The sequence below is a fragment of the Mandrillus leucophaeus genome, unplaced genomic scaffold (assembly GCF_000951045.1).
Source record: "Mandrillus leucophaeus isolate KB7577 unplaced genomic scaffold, Mleu.le_1.0 Scaffold192, whole genome shotgun sequence".
NCBI lineage: Eukaryota > Metazoa > Chordata > Mammalia > Primates > Cercopithecidae > Mandrillus > Mandrillus leucophaeus.
The window spans coordinates 757,610-772,739 of NW_012101943.1; the positions used below are offsets into that span (position 1 = coordinate 757,610).

A 15,130-nucleotide genomic window follows, 5' to 3' on the forward strand; every position below is an offset into this window, starting at 1 on the left:
GAGGTCAGGAGTTCGAGAGCAGCCTGGCCAACATGGTGAAACCCCGTCTCTACTAAAAATACAAAAATTATCCGAGTGTGGTGGTGGGTGCCTGTAATCCCAGCTACTTGGGAGGCTGAGGCAGGAGAATCACTTGAAGCTGGGAGATGGAGTTGCAGTGAGCCGAAATCGCACCACTTCCCTCGAACCTGGAGGACAGAGCGAGACTCCGTCTCAAAATAATAATAATAATGATAATAATAATAATAATGCCACCAACAATACTAAGAGCTAACAATTACTGAGTGCTTACTAGGCACCAGATGTTGTTCTAAGTATACATGTATTATCTCATCTAACTATCCATAATACTGTGGTATAGACACTTTTACATCGATTTTATAAATAAGTAAACTGAGTTATGGAGAGATTAATGACTTGCCAGTAAGTTTCAAAGCCTGTGTACAAGCTCACGCTTGATTCTGGAGCCAGTGTTCTTAACACAGTATCTTCAGAATGTTAAACTAACAGGGTTTTAATTTACAGAATTATTCTTTCCACAATTAAAAAATAAATTAGGAGTAATTATTTTGAGTTCTTTCTTCTCTTCAGGCATTTCCCATGGTTCTTTTCAAGACATAATACATATCATTTAGTGTTGTAGATCTGAAAAAACAAAAGTAGCGTGAAGACCAAAAGTTTTTTAAAGAGATGGAGTCTCGCTATTGTTCTCTAGGCTGGAACTCCCAGGCTCAAGGGATCCTCCAGCCTTACCCCTCTGAGTAGCTGGAACCACGGTGTCCGCTAAGGTCAATGTTGAATCGTATCTTTGTAGGTCTACTGACCAGTTAGAAAGAGGTGCTGTATACATTGGTTGTTGTCTTATCAGAGTTTGATGCTTTTATATAGACCATTGTTTTCACATGCTAATACAGTTGAAAGCCACTACAGATATTTATATTTACAACCCAAAGCTAGGTTTTAACAAGAAACTCGTAACGCAAAGGTGAGAAGTAAAATAATTTAGCGCCAAGTAGAGATATATGTGCAATGCTCCTTTATTGGGCTCAAAATATACTCTTTTGTTTTATAAGACTGACAGGCTTGAAGACACTTTTATATCCATTATGCCTCCAAAGACAAAAATGATTACGTTTTATTTAGTAGCTTGCAAAGTTGCCAAAGACCATTTTTTCTACTCTTTCCCCGAAATTGGTTTATATGCTTATTAAAGTCATTTATACCTGTTTGTGAATGCTTAACATAGTTTCAGATTTTAAGATTTCCCCGCAACTTTATTTCCCTTGAAGTTTACAGCAAGAGGAGTTAATTTTTATTTTTAATTGCATTTATTCAGTAATTAAACTCCGCCAGAAAAACTTAGTGGACAAGGTGAGTTCCCCTGTGTCCCATGGCAAAGGTGCAGTGGGTGACATTGACCCATGGTTAGGTAACCTGGCAAGGAAAGACCCCGTTGTAACACATCTGAGCAACGAGACCAAAGAAGGGCTTGCAGCCACGAGGCGAAGTCCGCTTTTTTGAACAGAGAGCTCAGCAGAGTTGGGCGGCAGTCACGCTCAGCACTGCGGCCGAGGAGAAAGAGAGCGGCAGCATTACATTGCTGCACGAAGAGTAGGAAAATATGATGCAGGTTTGGGACCAGGCAACCGAAATCCCTTCTCAGCAGCGCCTCCCAAAGCCGGGCACCGCCTTCCTTAGGGTAAGGCGCAGAGTCCCCAAACCCGCGCTGAGCCGCGCCCCCAGCTCCTTTCTCTTTCCTCCGCCGCTAAACACAGACTACCACGTGAGCGCCGCAGCACGTCCCAGCTGTGCCTCAGCTGACCGCCTCCTGATTGGCTGAGAGCGACGTGGGCTGGCCGCCTGCGTGGCTCGCCATTGGCTCTCGAGGAACCCGCCTCCACCTCAGGTGAGGCGGGCCTGCGGGAGCGCGCGCCGGCCTGGGCAGGCGGGCGGGCGCGCTCCCGCCCCCTCCCCTCCCTGCGCGCCCAAGCGCGCCTCCGCCCTTGCCCGCCCCCTGACGCTGCCTCAGCTCCTCAGTGCACAGTGCTGCCTCGTCTGAGGGGACAAGAGGATCACCCTCGCCGTCGCTTCGGCCAGTGCGTCGGGCTGGGCCCTGACAAGCCACCTGAGGAGAGGTTCGGAGCCGGGCCCGAACCCCGGCGATTGCCGCCCGCTTCTCCTGCTTCTGGTCTCACGAGGTGTTTCCCGCCTCGCACCCCCACCTCTGGACTTGCCTTGCCTTCTCTCTCCGCGTGTGGAGGGAGCCAGCGCTTAGGCCGGAGCGAGCCTGGGGGCCGCCCGGCGTGAAGGCATCGCGGGGACCGATTCACCATGGAGGGCGCCGGCGGCGCGAACGACAAGAAAAAGTAAGCCCATTCCCTCGGCCGGCCGCCGGCGCCCCCGCCCGCCGTCCCGCCCTGGGCTCCCGGGCCGGCCTCGGCGCTCCTGGGGGTGGGGGGGCAGCCTTTTTGTTTCTGCGGCTTCTCCCCTCCCCTCTCTTTCCCCCAACCTCGCCGGCCGGGCTCCCCCGCTGTCCACGTCGCCATCTTGTCGTGGGGGGTGGGAGACGCCTCGAAAGTGCTTTCAGGGGCCGGGATCTGAGCCCTGCTTGCCCTCCCCGCCGGCCGTGGGGGCCTCGCGCCGCCCACCTACCCGCCTCAGAAACCCAGCCTGCTCTGTGGCCGCATCCGGAGGGGACTTTACCCAGCCCGAAAACCCCGGGAAGAGAAATGAGCTGCAGCTCGGTAGCCGCGGTTTGCACCCGGAGCTTCCGCTCCTTCCCGCCCCCATCCTCTCCGGTTCCATTGAAAACTCGGCCCTGGGGCGGACCCTGCACGCTGGTCCTGGCTTCCTAGTGGGCTTGGGGCCCTGAGTTCCCGACTGAGGGACTCGCGTGGTCGGATGCGATCTTGTCCTGTAGTTGTCCAGCCGTCGCGGGTGTCTTTGCCTTTGTGCATCCTAGGGATTTGCCGCGATGGCCTTAAGATGCGAACTTTTTAGTTTGCACGTGCAGGTTTTGTTTCGTTTTAAGCGCCTTAAAAAACTTGCCTAGACTGAGAGTCAGAGTAATGGGAATTTAGAGAAATAGCAACATTTTAAAGAGAACTTTAGAATTGGATACTTGAGTTCATATCACCTGTCACGAGAACGCAGATATTATAAATGAATACATGCCTCACTCATTCTTCAAATAATGAAAATGTAGGGGCTGGTTAAATGTAGGCAGACGGTTTTAATGATACTGAAAAAAGTATATGATGAGTGAACGAAATGCGGCACTAAAATGTTGCAAAAATTTTCGAACTCTTTCATTTTCCTGAAACTGAAGTATATTAAAGGAAAACCTTCAACATATATCCAAAGTAAGTTAATCACTCGGTTAGAACTTAATGCAAGTTTTATAAATCACCTTGAAGTCTGAGCCTAAGGGGTACATTAGAGATTAAGAATTGTGAGTTGGACCACTGGTATTAAGAGCGGACTCCCCCATCCCCCAACACACACACAGTTTTGTCCACTTTGGTATTTTAACTTTTAAGGAAATCATTTAAGGAATTGAAGATTTAGAGTAAGAGTTTTGGTTAGTAGACTGGCTTTGCTCTTAAATCCTTCCACTCTTCTGGCAGGGAGATTAATTTCCCTAATCAGTATCAGCAGAAGATAAACTTGTTTATATTCTTGCTGTTTTGTAGATCCCTTCTCCTGGTCCTTCTTCAATAGAATATTAAATTCTTAGTTTGTGTACACCAGAGAAGGCACTTACAAAATTGAAAAAGTGAGCAAACAGGTTTAAATTCATTCCAAGAGTTACCAGGAATTAATTGCAGTTTATTTTGCGGAGGTGATTACAGTGCTTTTGATGAAATGATAAAGCGGCAGATTACCTCTGTGTAGTGCCAGTTTTCTATCCTTATATATATTGAATCATACTTAATATAATGTATTAAATTATGCACCAATCAATTCCTTTTTATATACAGTATCGAACTCATTTCTTTGCCATTCATCAGTTCAGAATATCAGAAGCAGTTTTGAAATGAATGAATGAATAAATTAGCTGCTGTTCATCAGCCCCAATTCTAAATGAGTTCTTAGATTTTCCTCAGCTCATCTGTTACTTTCAAAATTTTCTCATTTGAAAACTTAGCAACTTTGGGTTGGATGGATTCATTTCTTAATATAGAAGTTCTTGATATAACTGAAAAATTAAGTTAAACACTTAATAAGTGGTGGTTACTCAGCATTTTTGGATGCTGTTTATAATAGATGACCTTTTCTAACTAATTTACAGTTTTTTGAAAGATAACTGAGAGTTTGAGGGATGGGGATTTTCTTCATGCAATTTTTTTTTTTTTTTTTTTTTTTCATTTTAAATGAGCTCCCAATGTCAGAGTTTGGGAAACAAATTTGTCTTTTTAAAAGAAGGTCTAGGAAACTCAACCTGAAGAATTGGAAGAAATCAGAATAGAAAATGGGTATAGCTATGATATTTTAGATTTAAGATAGGACATTTCATGTTGCCTCCTAGTTATAGGGACTGAACTTACTTAATAGCACATGTGTTTTGATTTTTAGATTTTTAAGGGAATGTCAAGAGAGTAATGATTCTGTTTCAGGCTTCAGGCCAGACTCCTTCAAAGTTTTCCAAAACAAATAATTACTGAATCATTAAAGTAAAATTTCTGAGAATAGATATTCCTTAATTTCCTTTCATTAACTTTGGCCATTAAAAGTCAAGAAGCTCTCTTCATTTATTAGCAAACTTTTCTCGTTGTATTTCTATTTTGATTGTCCTTTTGTTTGAGGAAGCAGTATATAGTGGTTAAGAGCATAGGATGTGGAGGCAGATACCTCTGAGTTAAGGGTCCCAGCCCTTCACTTGTGAGCTTGAGCAAGTTACTGAATGCCTCTGAGCCTCTTTCCTCCTTTTGAAGTGATGATAAGAATAGCAGCCATCTGAGCAGTTATTGTAAAGGTTAAATGAGATAATGCTTGTGAAGCACTTAGCCCATTGCAGGAGTCTTGGTGACACTGTGTACTTGAAAATAGATGTTACCTGTTAAAATTCTTATTTGAACTTCCACAACTCTTAAAATTCTTTTTTGCTAGTCCTTCCAGCTATTTCCTTTAGTTTCTTTTCTGTGTCTTCATGCGGCTTTTCTATCTCCTGAAAGTGAAAAGACTAACATTGGATCCAGAGCTTGAAAAGGGCTTTTTTTCCTGTTAAAATGGGCAAAAGAGTACATCCTTGGGTTATATTGGCACCTAGTATCAGTTATTTTTCTTGAGCATCTGATCTACTCTCTACTCCAGGCCTCATCCTTCACAATTCCTCACCCCTGTGTTTTCTCCCCAAATAGAAAACTTTGAGTTTACTCTGGACTTACATACTGTGTATGTAGAGTCAAACATACACAGCATTCTAGTCTTACTGTTGATTTAAGCAAGATATGTGCAAGACACTGCAGTCTTAGTACTGGCAGTAACTTAAAACATTTTTTGTCTTGATGCCAAAGTTTAGACAATTTTGTAAAAATTAACCTTTGTGAAAGATAATGAGTTGATAAAATATTCTCAGTAAAGCAGCTACATGATAGAAAAACTGTCCTTTGCTTATGAATTTCTCCAGAGTTAAGACCATTGAGTTCCATCTGAAGGCAAGACTTAAAGCTTGCCTTACTGGTCTGTTTTGTGGCTCAATTTGTATGAAGTCTATATTAGTGCACTCTTCCACACGTGCGTATTTACTGAACTATCAAGTTATTTTAGAGCATCTTGTGCAGTTTGGAGAATGTCAGCTTTTCTACCTGTTAACTTCCATTGTCTTTCCTTTTAATGCCATTGTCTATGGCTCTAATGGTGTCTGGGCTCAGGGTTTAGATTTTGTGGTTATATTCTATTCTTGTATGTCAAGAGTGGTGTATAGAAAGCTGAGGGGGATTAATTAGTCTCTTGACTGATTTTTTTTTTTTTTTCGGAAGAACTCAAAATAGTTCATTATGTTTGGTGGTGAAATTAAAAATTGATGTGCATGGATGTTAAAGATTTGGGTTAAATCGTGTGTTCATAGATGCCTTCTCTTAATATATCATTTTTTAAATTTAGATACTTGAAATACTGTATCCCTTTATCTAAGATTAACACAAGTCTGTTTCTTAACAAGGAGAACATAATCTAAATTTAAATGTGGTGTTGGATGAGTTTCCGATCAAGAAATTGATTTTTTAAACTTTGTGACTAGTTATCCAGTGGGTGGATTTTACCCAGTGTGTGTATGTGTTTTCTGCTTAACTCTGGAAGGTTAGAAAGATAATTTGAACTAAGACAAGCCAAACTTCTTGTTGCTCAGTATTTTTGGTAAAAATATGGTGAGAATGTTTAAATTAACGATAGGCTTTGGAATTTTAAAAATAATTATATCTCTTGGTCTCTTGACACATCAAGAATTAACTGTTTTGTATATGCATTGAGTATTAATGTTCATGTTTTCTGCAGTAGAAATTTATAAACCCTTATCTTTTTGCCAGACATCCCTTTAGAGAAATCTAATATCTAAAACCTGAATTTCTAAAACAAAATTAAAAATGTTTGTTTCGTAAAAACAAAAATTGTGATTACCTCATGGCTTTTTTCTTACAGCTTTTGATTGTTTTTTAAAATTGTAGTTTAAAAATATTAACATAAAATTTACCATCTTAACCATTTCTAAGTGTACTGTTCAGTAGTGTTAGATACATTCACATTGTGTAACTAACTTCCAGAACTTTTTCATCTTGCAAAGCTGAAATCATACCCATTAAACAACTCCCAGTTTCCCCTTCTCCTCAGCCTCTGGCAACCACCATTTTACTTTCTGTTTCTGCAAATTTAACTACTCTAGATGCCTCATATAAATAGAATCATAGGGTTTTAATATTTTTGTGATGGGCTTATTTCACTTAGTGTAATGTCCTCAAGGTTCATCCATATTGTAGCATGTGTCAGAATTTTCTTCCTTTTTGAGTCTGAGCAATATTCCATTATATGTACCATATTTTGTTTCTCCATTCCTCTAGCAATGGACACTTGGGTTGCTTCCACATCTTGGTTATTGTGCTGCTATGAACATGAGTCTGCAAATCTCTCTTAAGCTTTCACTTTTTTGGGATATATATCCAGAAGAGGGATGCTGGATCATATAGTAACCCTTTTTAATTTTCAAGGAGCCACCATATTGTTTTCTATAGCAGTTGCACCAGTTTACATTCCCACCAACAGTGCACAAGGGTTCCTATTTCTCCACATCCTTCTAAACACTTGTTTTCTTTCTTTCCTTCCTTCTCTTTTTCTCTCTCTCTCTCAGCCATCTAATATGTTGAAGTGATCGTTTTTAAGGGCTTGTTTGTGGATAACCAGCTGAAAGCTAACTACAGTTTGCCAGTGGAAGCTTTAGCAGAAAGAAGATTAAGTACCTCTAAAATGAGAATTCAATTTTTCTAGTGACTTAGATTTGCTCTGCCAGTACTTTTTCACAGAAACACTTTTTGGGTGAAATAGTGTACACCTGTTCTATTGTTGATAAAGCCCAATTTAATTAGGAAATTTGTTCTCTAAGATTTAAAACAATAATTGAAATAATGTATTTTTATTAAAACTGTTCCCAAGATGTTAGCTTTTAGCTGTTCTGGTGATCTCAACTGTTATTTATGAGTGTTTATTTTAAAATTTCACCTTAACCGGTTACAGTTTTAACCATAAGGATTATTTCAACATATGATTTTGAAAGTTTATTGTCTTATAAATGCGAAAATGTACTGATGGAACATAGCTTACTGTATGTAGTTCTTCGCTTGTTTGAAAAGTCACAATATATTTAGGCAAATTAATTTAAAAGTGTCTAGTATTTAATATTGCAGTTTTCACTCATTAAGGACAGGTCCCCTGTGTTCCCCCCCCCCTTTTTTTTTTCCAAGTAGTCTGAAAGGGTTTGTTTTTCCAGCTGAAAAATACTATGGTTAAAAAGAAACATAAGGTTTAAAGGTGAAAGTTGAAGTCTTTGAGGGTTGGGATATGTTTCTGTTCTTAAGAGTCTTGTAAATTCAGATGCTAAGCAAATTTCTTTAAAATGATTTCTACCCTCCCCGTTTCCATTATAAAACTGGGTAGGTTTCAATGGACAAAATCCCAAGTAGACTGAATTTGAAATTTGTGAGCTGGGCACGGTGGCTCACGCTTGCAATCCCAGTACTTGGGGATGCCTAGGCGGATGGATCACCTGAGGACAGGAGTTCGAGACCAGCCTGGCCAACATGGGGAAACCCCATCTCTACTAAAAATTACCAAAAATTAGCCAGGCATGGTGGTGGGCACCTGTAATCCCAGCTACTTAGGAGGCTGAGGCAGGAGAATTGCTTGAACACGGGAGGCAGAGGTTGCAGTAAGCCAAGATCGCCCCATTGCACTCCAGCCTGGGTGACACAAGACTCTGTTTCAAACAAATAAAAAAAGAAATCTGTGGTGTGAATACTGGTACCTGGTGTACACAGTGAGCTTTTAATAAGTATTTGAATTAACAAATGAGACAATGATTGAATAATTGGATGAACAAAGAGAATGCAGGTTTTTAAAAGGTTTCTTTAGAAATATTGTCGGCCCGGCACGGTGGCTCCTGCCTGTAATCCCAGCACTTTGGGAGGCCGGGGCAGGTGAATCACCTGAGGTTGGGAGTTCAAGACAATCCCAACCAACGCAGAGAAACTCCGTCTCTACTAAAAATAAAAAAAAAAAAGAAAGAAAAAGAAAAAGCCAGGTATGGTGGTACATGCCTGTAATCCCAGCTACTCAGGAGGCTGAGGCAGGAAAATCGCTTGAACCTGGGAGGCAGAAGTTGCAGTGAGCCAAGATCATGCCACTGCACTCCAGCCTGATGACGGTGAGATGCTGTCTCAAAAAAAAAAAAAAATTAAAAAGAATGTTTTAATTCTTTAGTTCCTTGTCTCTCTGAGATTCATTGATTGGTAAGAAGAAAGTTATAGAATCTCCTTTGACTTTTCTTGATATAGATATTTAAATTCTATTACTTTATAGCAAGGTTGGGGCTTGATTATTTTCTTTGCTTTATAATAGAAGAGCATTGATTATTCTCTTTGCTTTATAATAGAATACCATTTAAATAGGAGTTCCTTGAGTGTGTTTAAAATCATTTGATTTGGCTAAACTATTTTAATGTTTAATGAAATTTAAAAATTTAAAAATTTTGGAGGAAAAAATTTAAAAACTACACAGGTGCACAAAGAAATAAAAATCACCTGCTATTTCACTATGTAGAGACCATTGTCTACTGTTTCTCAATTCTGCGTTACATATGTATGTTAATAACTGCAGGATTAGGGAATGAGTACTGTTTTTAACCTGCTTTTTAAACATTTACATCTACATTTTTTTCCGTCTAAATAGTGAGGGTCTCAGAATTTTGTAGGATTGTGGTGATGGTTAAATTAGAGAATATTAATGTTGGGTACTTAACATAGTATATGGCTGTTAATACTCTCTAGATTTCAGATATAGTATATTTTACCATTATTGCCTTTTTATCAAACCTATTCTCAAAAAAGTGAGAAAAGTGCTGGGATAATACAGGCGTGAGCCACCATGCCCGGCCCCATAGTTCTTTCTTAATAATAAATTCGAAGAGGTAGAATTGCAGGGTCAGAAAGTATCCATTTTAAAGCTTTCAATATAATTGCCTGTTTATCTTCTAGAAAGTTTGACTAGTTGTATTTTAGAGTGTCATTTTCTTGAACTTTATCATCATTAAAGTTTTAAATTTGAAACACTGGCAGTTTGATAAGTATATTAGGATTCTTTTTATTGCAAGTAACAAAATACAACTCAATCTAGTTTAAGAGGGGAAAATGTAGTCATTGGCTAACACAATCTAGTTTTAGTTTAAGAGACAAATCTAGAGTCTTAAATGATCTCAGAGTGTAATAATCCTTGATTTTTGTGTTGATATTACTTGGCTTGTATACCTTTGCTGTATTTGCATGCTGGCCTTATTATGCCACTGACAGGCTGTCTGTATGGTGTGGAAGAGGACGGCTAGCATCCCCATACCTGCAGCCTTACAGTTTGTAATGAAAAAAAAAATGTAAAAAAAACCCTCTCTCTTCTAGTGTCTGTGTATCAAGTTTCCTGGAAGAATACCTGTTGGCCCTACTTGGCCATGTGAAAGGAGTTCCCTGATTACATGAGTCAAATATGTCTTATTGTAGCATATTTGATTGTCTTGTAGAATATTATCTTATTATACACAGAACTCTTGATCAGTGCTACCATTGTAATTAATGAGGAATGAGTTTTTGTTGCAAGTCATTTGAATTCATATTCTATAGTTTTCTACCAAGTGTAGTCATTCTGCAACTATTCTTGTCATGACTTTTGGGAAGTTGAGTATTTCTTCTATGGGTTAGGGTTTTCATCTCAAGAAAAAGATGATCCTTTACTAAGTAAGTGTTAAGATCGCACATTTTTCTAGAACTTTTAGGTCTACTGTGTGATCTTATACAAGTTGCTTTATTGGGATGATAAGAATGATTGCCTTATAGGATTGTTAAGAGAATGAAATGATATATCAACTCATATGAAACACTCAGAACAGCTCTTGGCACAAAGTCAGGGCTTAATTAGGTAGAAACTAACCCTATATTCATAATATTATAATATTTGTTGTTTTCAGCATGGTTTAGAATCGCTCAAGCCTTCTTTGGGATAATCTGATGAAGGCTATTCAGCACCAGTGAGTAAATAATAGTGGCAGAATAGTTACTGATGCTTTTCCTTTACTTTGTTTTTTTTTTCCATGAAAATCTGGGCTTTGCAGACTATACTGGTTTATGTATAGACATGTTATTCTAAAATAATTTTCCATAGTGGTAATACTGAAGGAAGAAACATGTTCTCAAAGCTATTTATTTGGGATGTTAAAGGAGGGGAAATTAAGAAAGCTTACATTTCCATGTTCTTTGTGTCCAGAATCTCATTAAATGTCTTTTAACTTGTTAGCAGAGGAAAGTTGGATATTGCCTGCCTTTGTAGCTAACATAGTTAAAATATTTAAATGGTTAGAGTGTCAAACGAGTAGTCAAAGCCCCAAAGCTGTGAATGGAGGAAGGGATATTTTCTTGAATAATTTAAGTTGACTTATTTCAGTGGTTCAAAAAATTTCTTCAACCCTTAACCACAACTCAGGCACGTAACTATTATACTATGTCCTATAACAGATTATTGTGCATTCATTTATTCAACAGGTATTTGTGCAGCCAGTTTATTGATATAGCATTGAATCGTTGATGGCTTAGGCCACAGTTGAACATTCCATTTTTGATGTTCATTCATTCATTCATAGCATGTTCCATTTTTAAATTTTTAGTTCACTGCACTTTAAAGTTTGAGGTTCTTGCGAAGTACAGACTTTTGGGTTTGAGTTTTGTTATTTAATGTCAACCACCACAGGAGCATTGGCCAGTCTGCTTTTAGAATTTTCGTAGACATACACACACATGACATTCTCACAAGACAGTCTACTCATTTTCTTTTTTATTCCTGTGTTTCTTAACACAGGGTTAATGTTCAGATCTCTTTTGGAGCAAAATAATCCTCTGAATTTTTGAGATGTACCCAGTGACCTCAGTCTCAGTATATATACTGCATTAAAAAATGTAACCTTGTTCCTTTTAGTGGTCATTTGGTAACAGTTTGATCATAAACAAATGCAGCCTCAAACACAGAAGGCTTGAAGCAAGTATACAGAACTATAGAGAGATCATTTAGATGATCTAGAATATGCGTTTTTTTAAGATGCCATCAAAATGAAAACCGTTTTAAAAATTCTCATAGAATGTAACTTTGACACTGCTTTAACTCTATTAAACAAAGCACTGCCATGTTGTAATTCCTATTTATTACTCTCTGGAGTTGCATAAGTTACCAGATCTGCCTTTTGTGTGATATCCTTTTCAAATATCTGAGGGTAGATATCATGTTTCTCCTTCTATTCTTAAAAAGTCCCAAATTTCTTGAATCTTTTAATTCAAAAATTATATATTGAACATCTGATTTGTGGAAAGGCATGGGCCATATTAAAAATGGGGCTTCATATTAAAATGGGGAAAGGGTGGAGATTCTCAGGTGGAATCTGAGATCTGCCACATACTAATAGTGTTACCTAACCCTTTTTAAAGACAAAGAAACAGGATCAGAAGGTCACTTGGGAAAATTTATTGGGTAATATTGGGTAGCTGGATTAGTATAGTTGGAAAACAGAGACTCTTGCTTTAGGAGAGCTGTTCTTTTGTTATTTCCAGAATCTTCATCATGGTCAAGGTTTAGAGCTGAATATTTAATAGAAGAAGTCTTTAGGGTATGCTTTCTATTACATACCCTTATTTCGACATGTGTGTTTTTTCCTGTTATGTAAATGCTTTTTTATTACTTATGCATCTTCTATTATATTTAAGCAAATAATTATTTCAAGGACACATTCTTCTACATACACGCAAAGTTTAGGGTCACCGACCTTCTTAGGTTCTAGTCTTAGATCTGTTACCATCTAAGAGCATGTAAATAAGGGAAACAGAAAGAAAAGGATTTACAAGCTGAGAAGGAAGCAATGCAAAGATAGAAGAGTAATAGAGTAGGTAATTTGGGAAAAGTCAGTGATACACAGCTCTTAACCATGAACAGTGATTCTTAACTCTTGAATGTTTGTGGCATTCATGAAGGTATTAAAAGGTGACTTTTAAAAAATTGTTTCAGATAACTGAAAAAAATTGAGTTGCCACATTCTTCATTAGGTCATCTTTGAACTCTACTCATGCACTTACATGTTTAAGGCAAAGTTTTACTAAACACACACTTGTTCTTGCTAGCTTATCGAGTTTTACTGCTAGCTTCTTACTCTTAGCAATTGTACCTCACATTACATAGTATTGTCAAACCCGCTATATTCAGTGTTTCGCCTGACAAACATGGTGTATTATAGGATGTGTATTCGGTTATAGATAAAAATAAATTATTCTCGTTTTTCAAAATTTGCTGGCCTACCTGTTAAGCTTTTGCTTTAAGACGTGCTAATGTTTCTCAAACTTCTGTGGTTTAATCACCTGAGTGTTTAGTTGCTCTATGGATTTCCAGGGACCCATTCCTCAGAGATTCTGATTTGGTAATTTTGGGGTGGAACTCAGGGATCTGTAAATTTTACAAGCACTCACAGATGAAACATAGACTTTAAACAGCTAAGAGTGCTCATCAGGATTATGTTGATATTATTTTTTAAACAGATGTGCCAAGCCTATAATTTGAATTTCCAGGGTTGGGATTTGGCCTTCTATATTTGGGGGAAGAAGTTCTATTGATGATTATGGATATATGCCACAGGTCAACCATTCAATAGTCTAGTCAGTGTAGTTAATGTATTTTATAATTACTAAGTTCTAAGTATGTGGTAGTATTAATGTCTTAGGAGGAGGATATATTTCCTGTATTTGTAAAGCATTTGGGTAGGTTTTTTAAAGAGGAAAGTATATAACAAACTAGTTTTGAGTGTTGCTCTTTTACTTCTTCGGGCATTTTTGAAGAACACGTAAGTATTTTATTAGAGCAGAGGGCTCAGAGTGGCCCCCAGATCATCATCATTGGTAACACCTACTAACTCGTTAGAAATGTACATTCTCAGGCTCCATTCAGACTTTGTAAATCAGAAACTCTGGAAGTAAGGCTTAGCATTCTGTGTTTTGAGAATTCCTCTAGGGAACTGTGATGCAAACTGACGTTTGAGAACCTTCATCTTAGAGTAAAAGCTTTACGTACACATTTTCGTTGTTGTTTTATTTATCTAGCACAATACTTTTTTTTTTTTTTTTGAGATGGAGTTTCGCTCTTGTTGCCCAGACTAGTGTGCAATGGTGCAATCTCAGCTCACCACAACCTTCATCTCCTGGGTTCAATTGATTCTCCTGCCTCAGTCTCCCGAGTAGCTGGGGTTACAGGCATGTGGCACCATGCAAAGCTAATTTTGTATTTTTAGAAGAGATGGGGTTTCTCCATGTTGGTCAGGCTGGTCTCGAACTCCTGACCTCAGGTGATCTGGCCGCCTCAGCCTCCTAAAGTGCTGGGATTACAGGCATGAGCCACTGCACCCGGCACAATATAATATATATAATCAGGGCTCAAAGATTTGTTGAGAGGCTCAACACCAATTCTGGACCAGGAAAGATTTTATTTATATCACCAGTCAGGAATAATCCCAAAACAAAAAGCACATTCTTCTTACAAATAACATTTCAATACACGTTAATGTAAACACATGGAAAAGTATTAGCTACTTAATAAATGTAATTAACATGTAAATGAAAAATTTACACATTATGGCTATTTCAGATGTGATATAGTTTTCATTTTCAGAATGAGCCCTCCAATTTAAAACAGTGATTCTTTTCCCCCTGTTTATTTTACTGCATTAGAAAATCACATTTAAAATAAGCATTTTGGTGAGGTTATTGGAAGGTGAATAAATCCATCTTTTCTTTAATTATAGATATTTAAGAGAGATGTTGCTGTGCCATTCAGGTAATGATGATCTAAGGCAAGAAATTTAGTTACTTTCAAAAATAAGTATATACATTCTGAACATTTTTCTTTATAAACAAACCATTTCATCTGTTTTTTTGAATTTCAAATTATACAGAATTTTCAAAATTTGAAAATTAGGTTAACATGAGAAACTGAAGATACTGAATTATCTGTTCAGTCTATACTTTTCTTTAGGATATACAGTAGGAAAGAAATATGATAGTTCAAGTTAGATTACTACTTCTTTCAGAGTTTTTTGACAAATGCAGGTACAGTGATAGTGTCAGTTCATGGTGAATTTTTGTTAAAATAAATTACAAAAAATTTGTGATCCTGATTTCTTGAAACTAGTATTGTTAATATTTGTAAACTTTACTAACATTGTATATCACTGTCTGGTTTTATCTGTGCATCTATGAGTTAAATATATGTGTGTATAGCTACATATGGTTATATTTATACACATACATTACACAGAGGAGTGGAATCATACTCAATTTTTTTTGTATAGCCTGCTCTT

The 15,130-nt window shown here is 38.1% G+C and overlaps 1 protein-coding gene across 1 annotated transcript in view; it reads left to right on the forward strand.

Moving 5' to 3' along the window:
* The first annotated feature begins 4,373 nt into the window (after positions 1-4,373).
* The window catches only part of HIF1A (hypoxia inducible factor 1, alpha subunit (basic helix-loop-helix transcription factor)), a 51,900-nt gene continuing 41,143 nt past the window's right edge, over positions 4,374-15,130 (forward strand). The window contains 2 exon segments of the mRNA XM_011978325.1: positions 4,374-4,438; positions 4,440-4,475. Of these exon segments, the coding sequence (XP_011833715.1) occupies positions 4,374-4,438; positions 4,440-4,475 (101 nt within the window).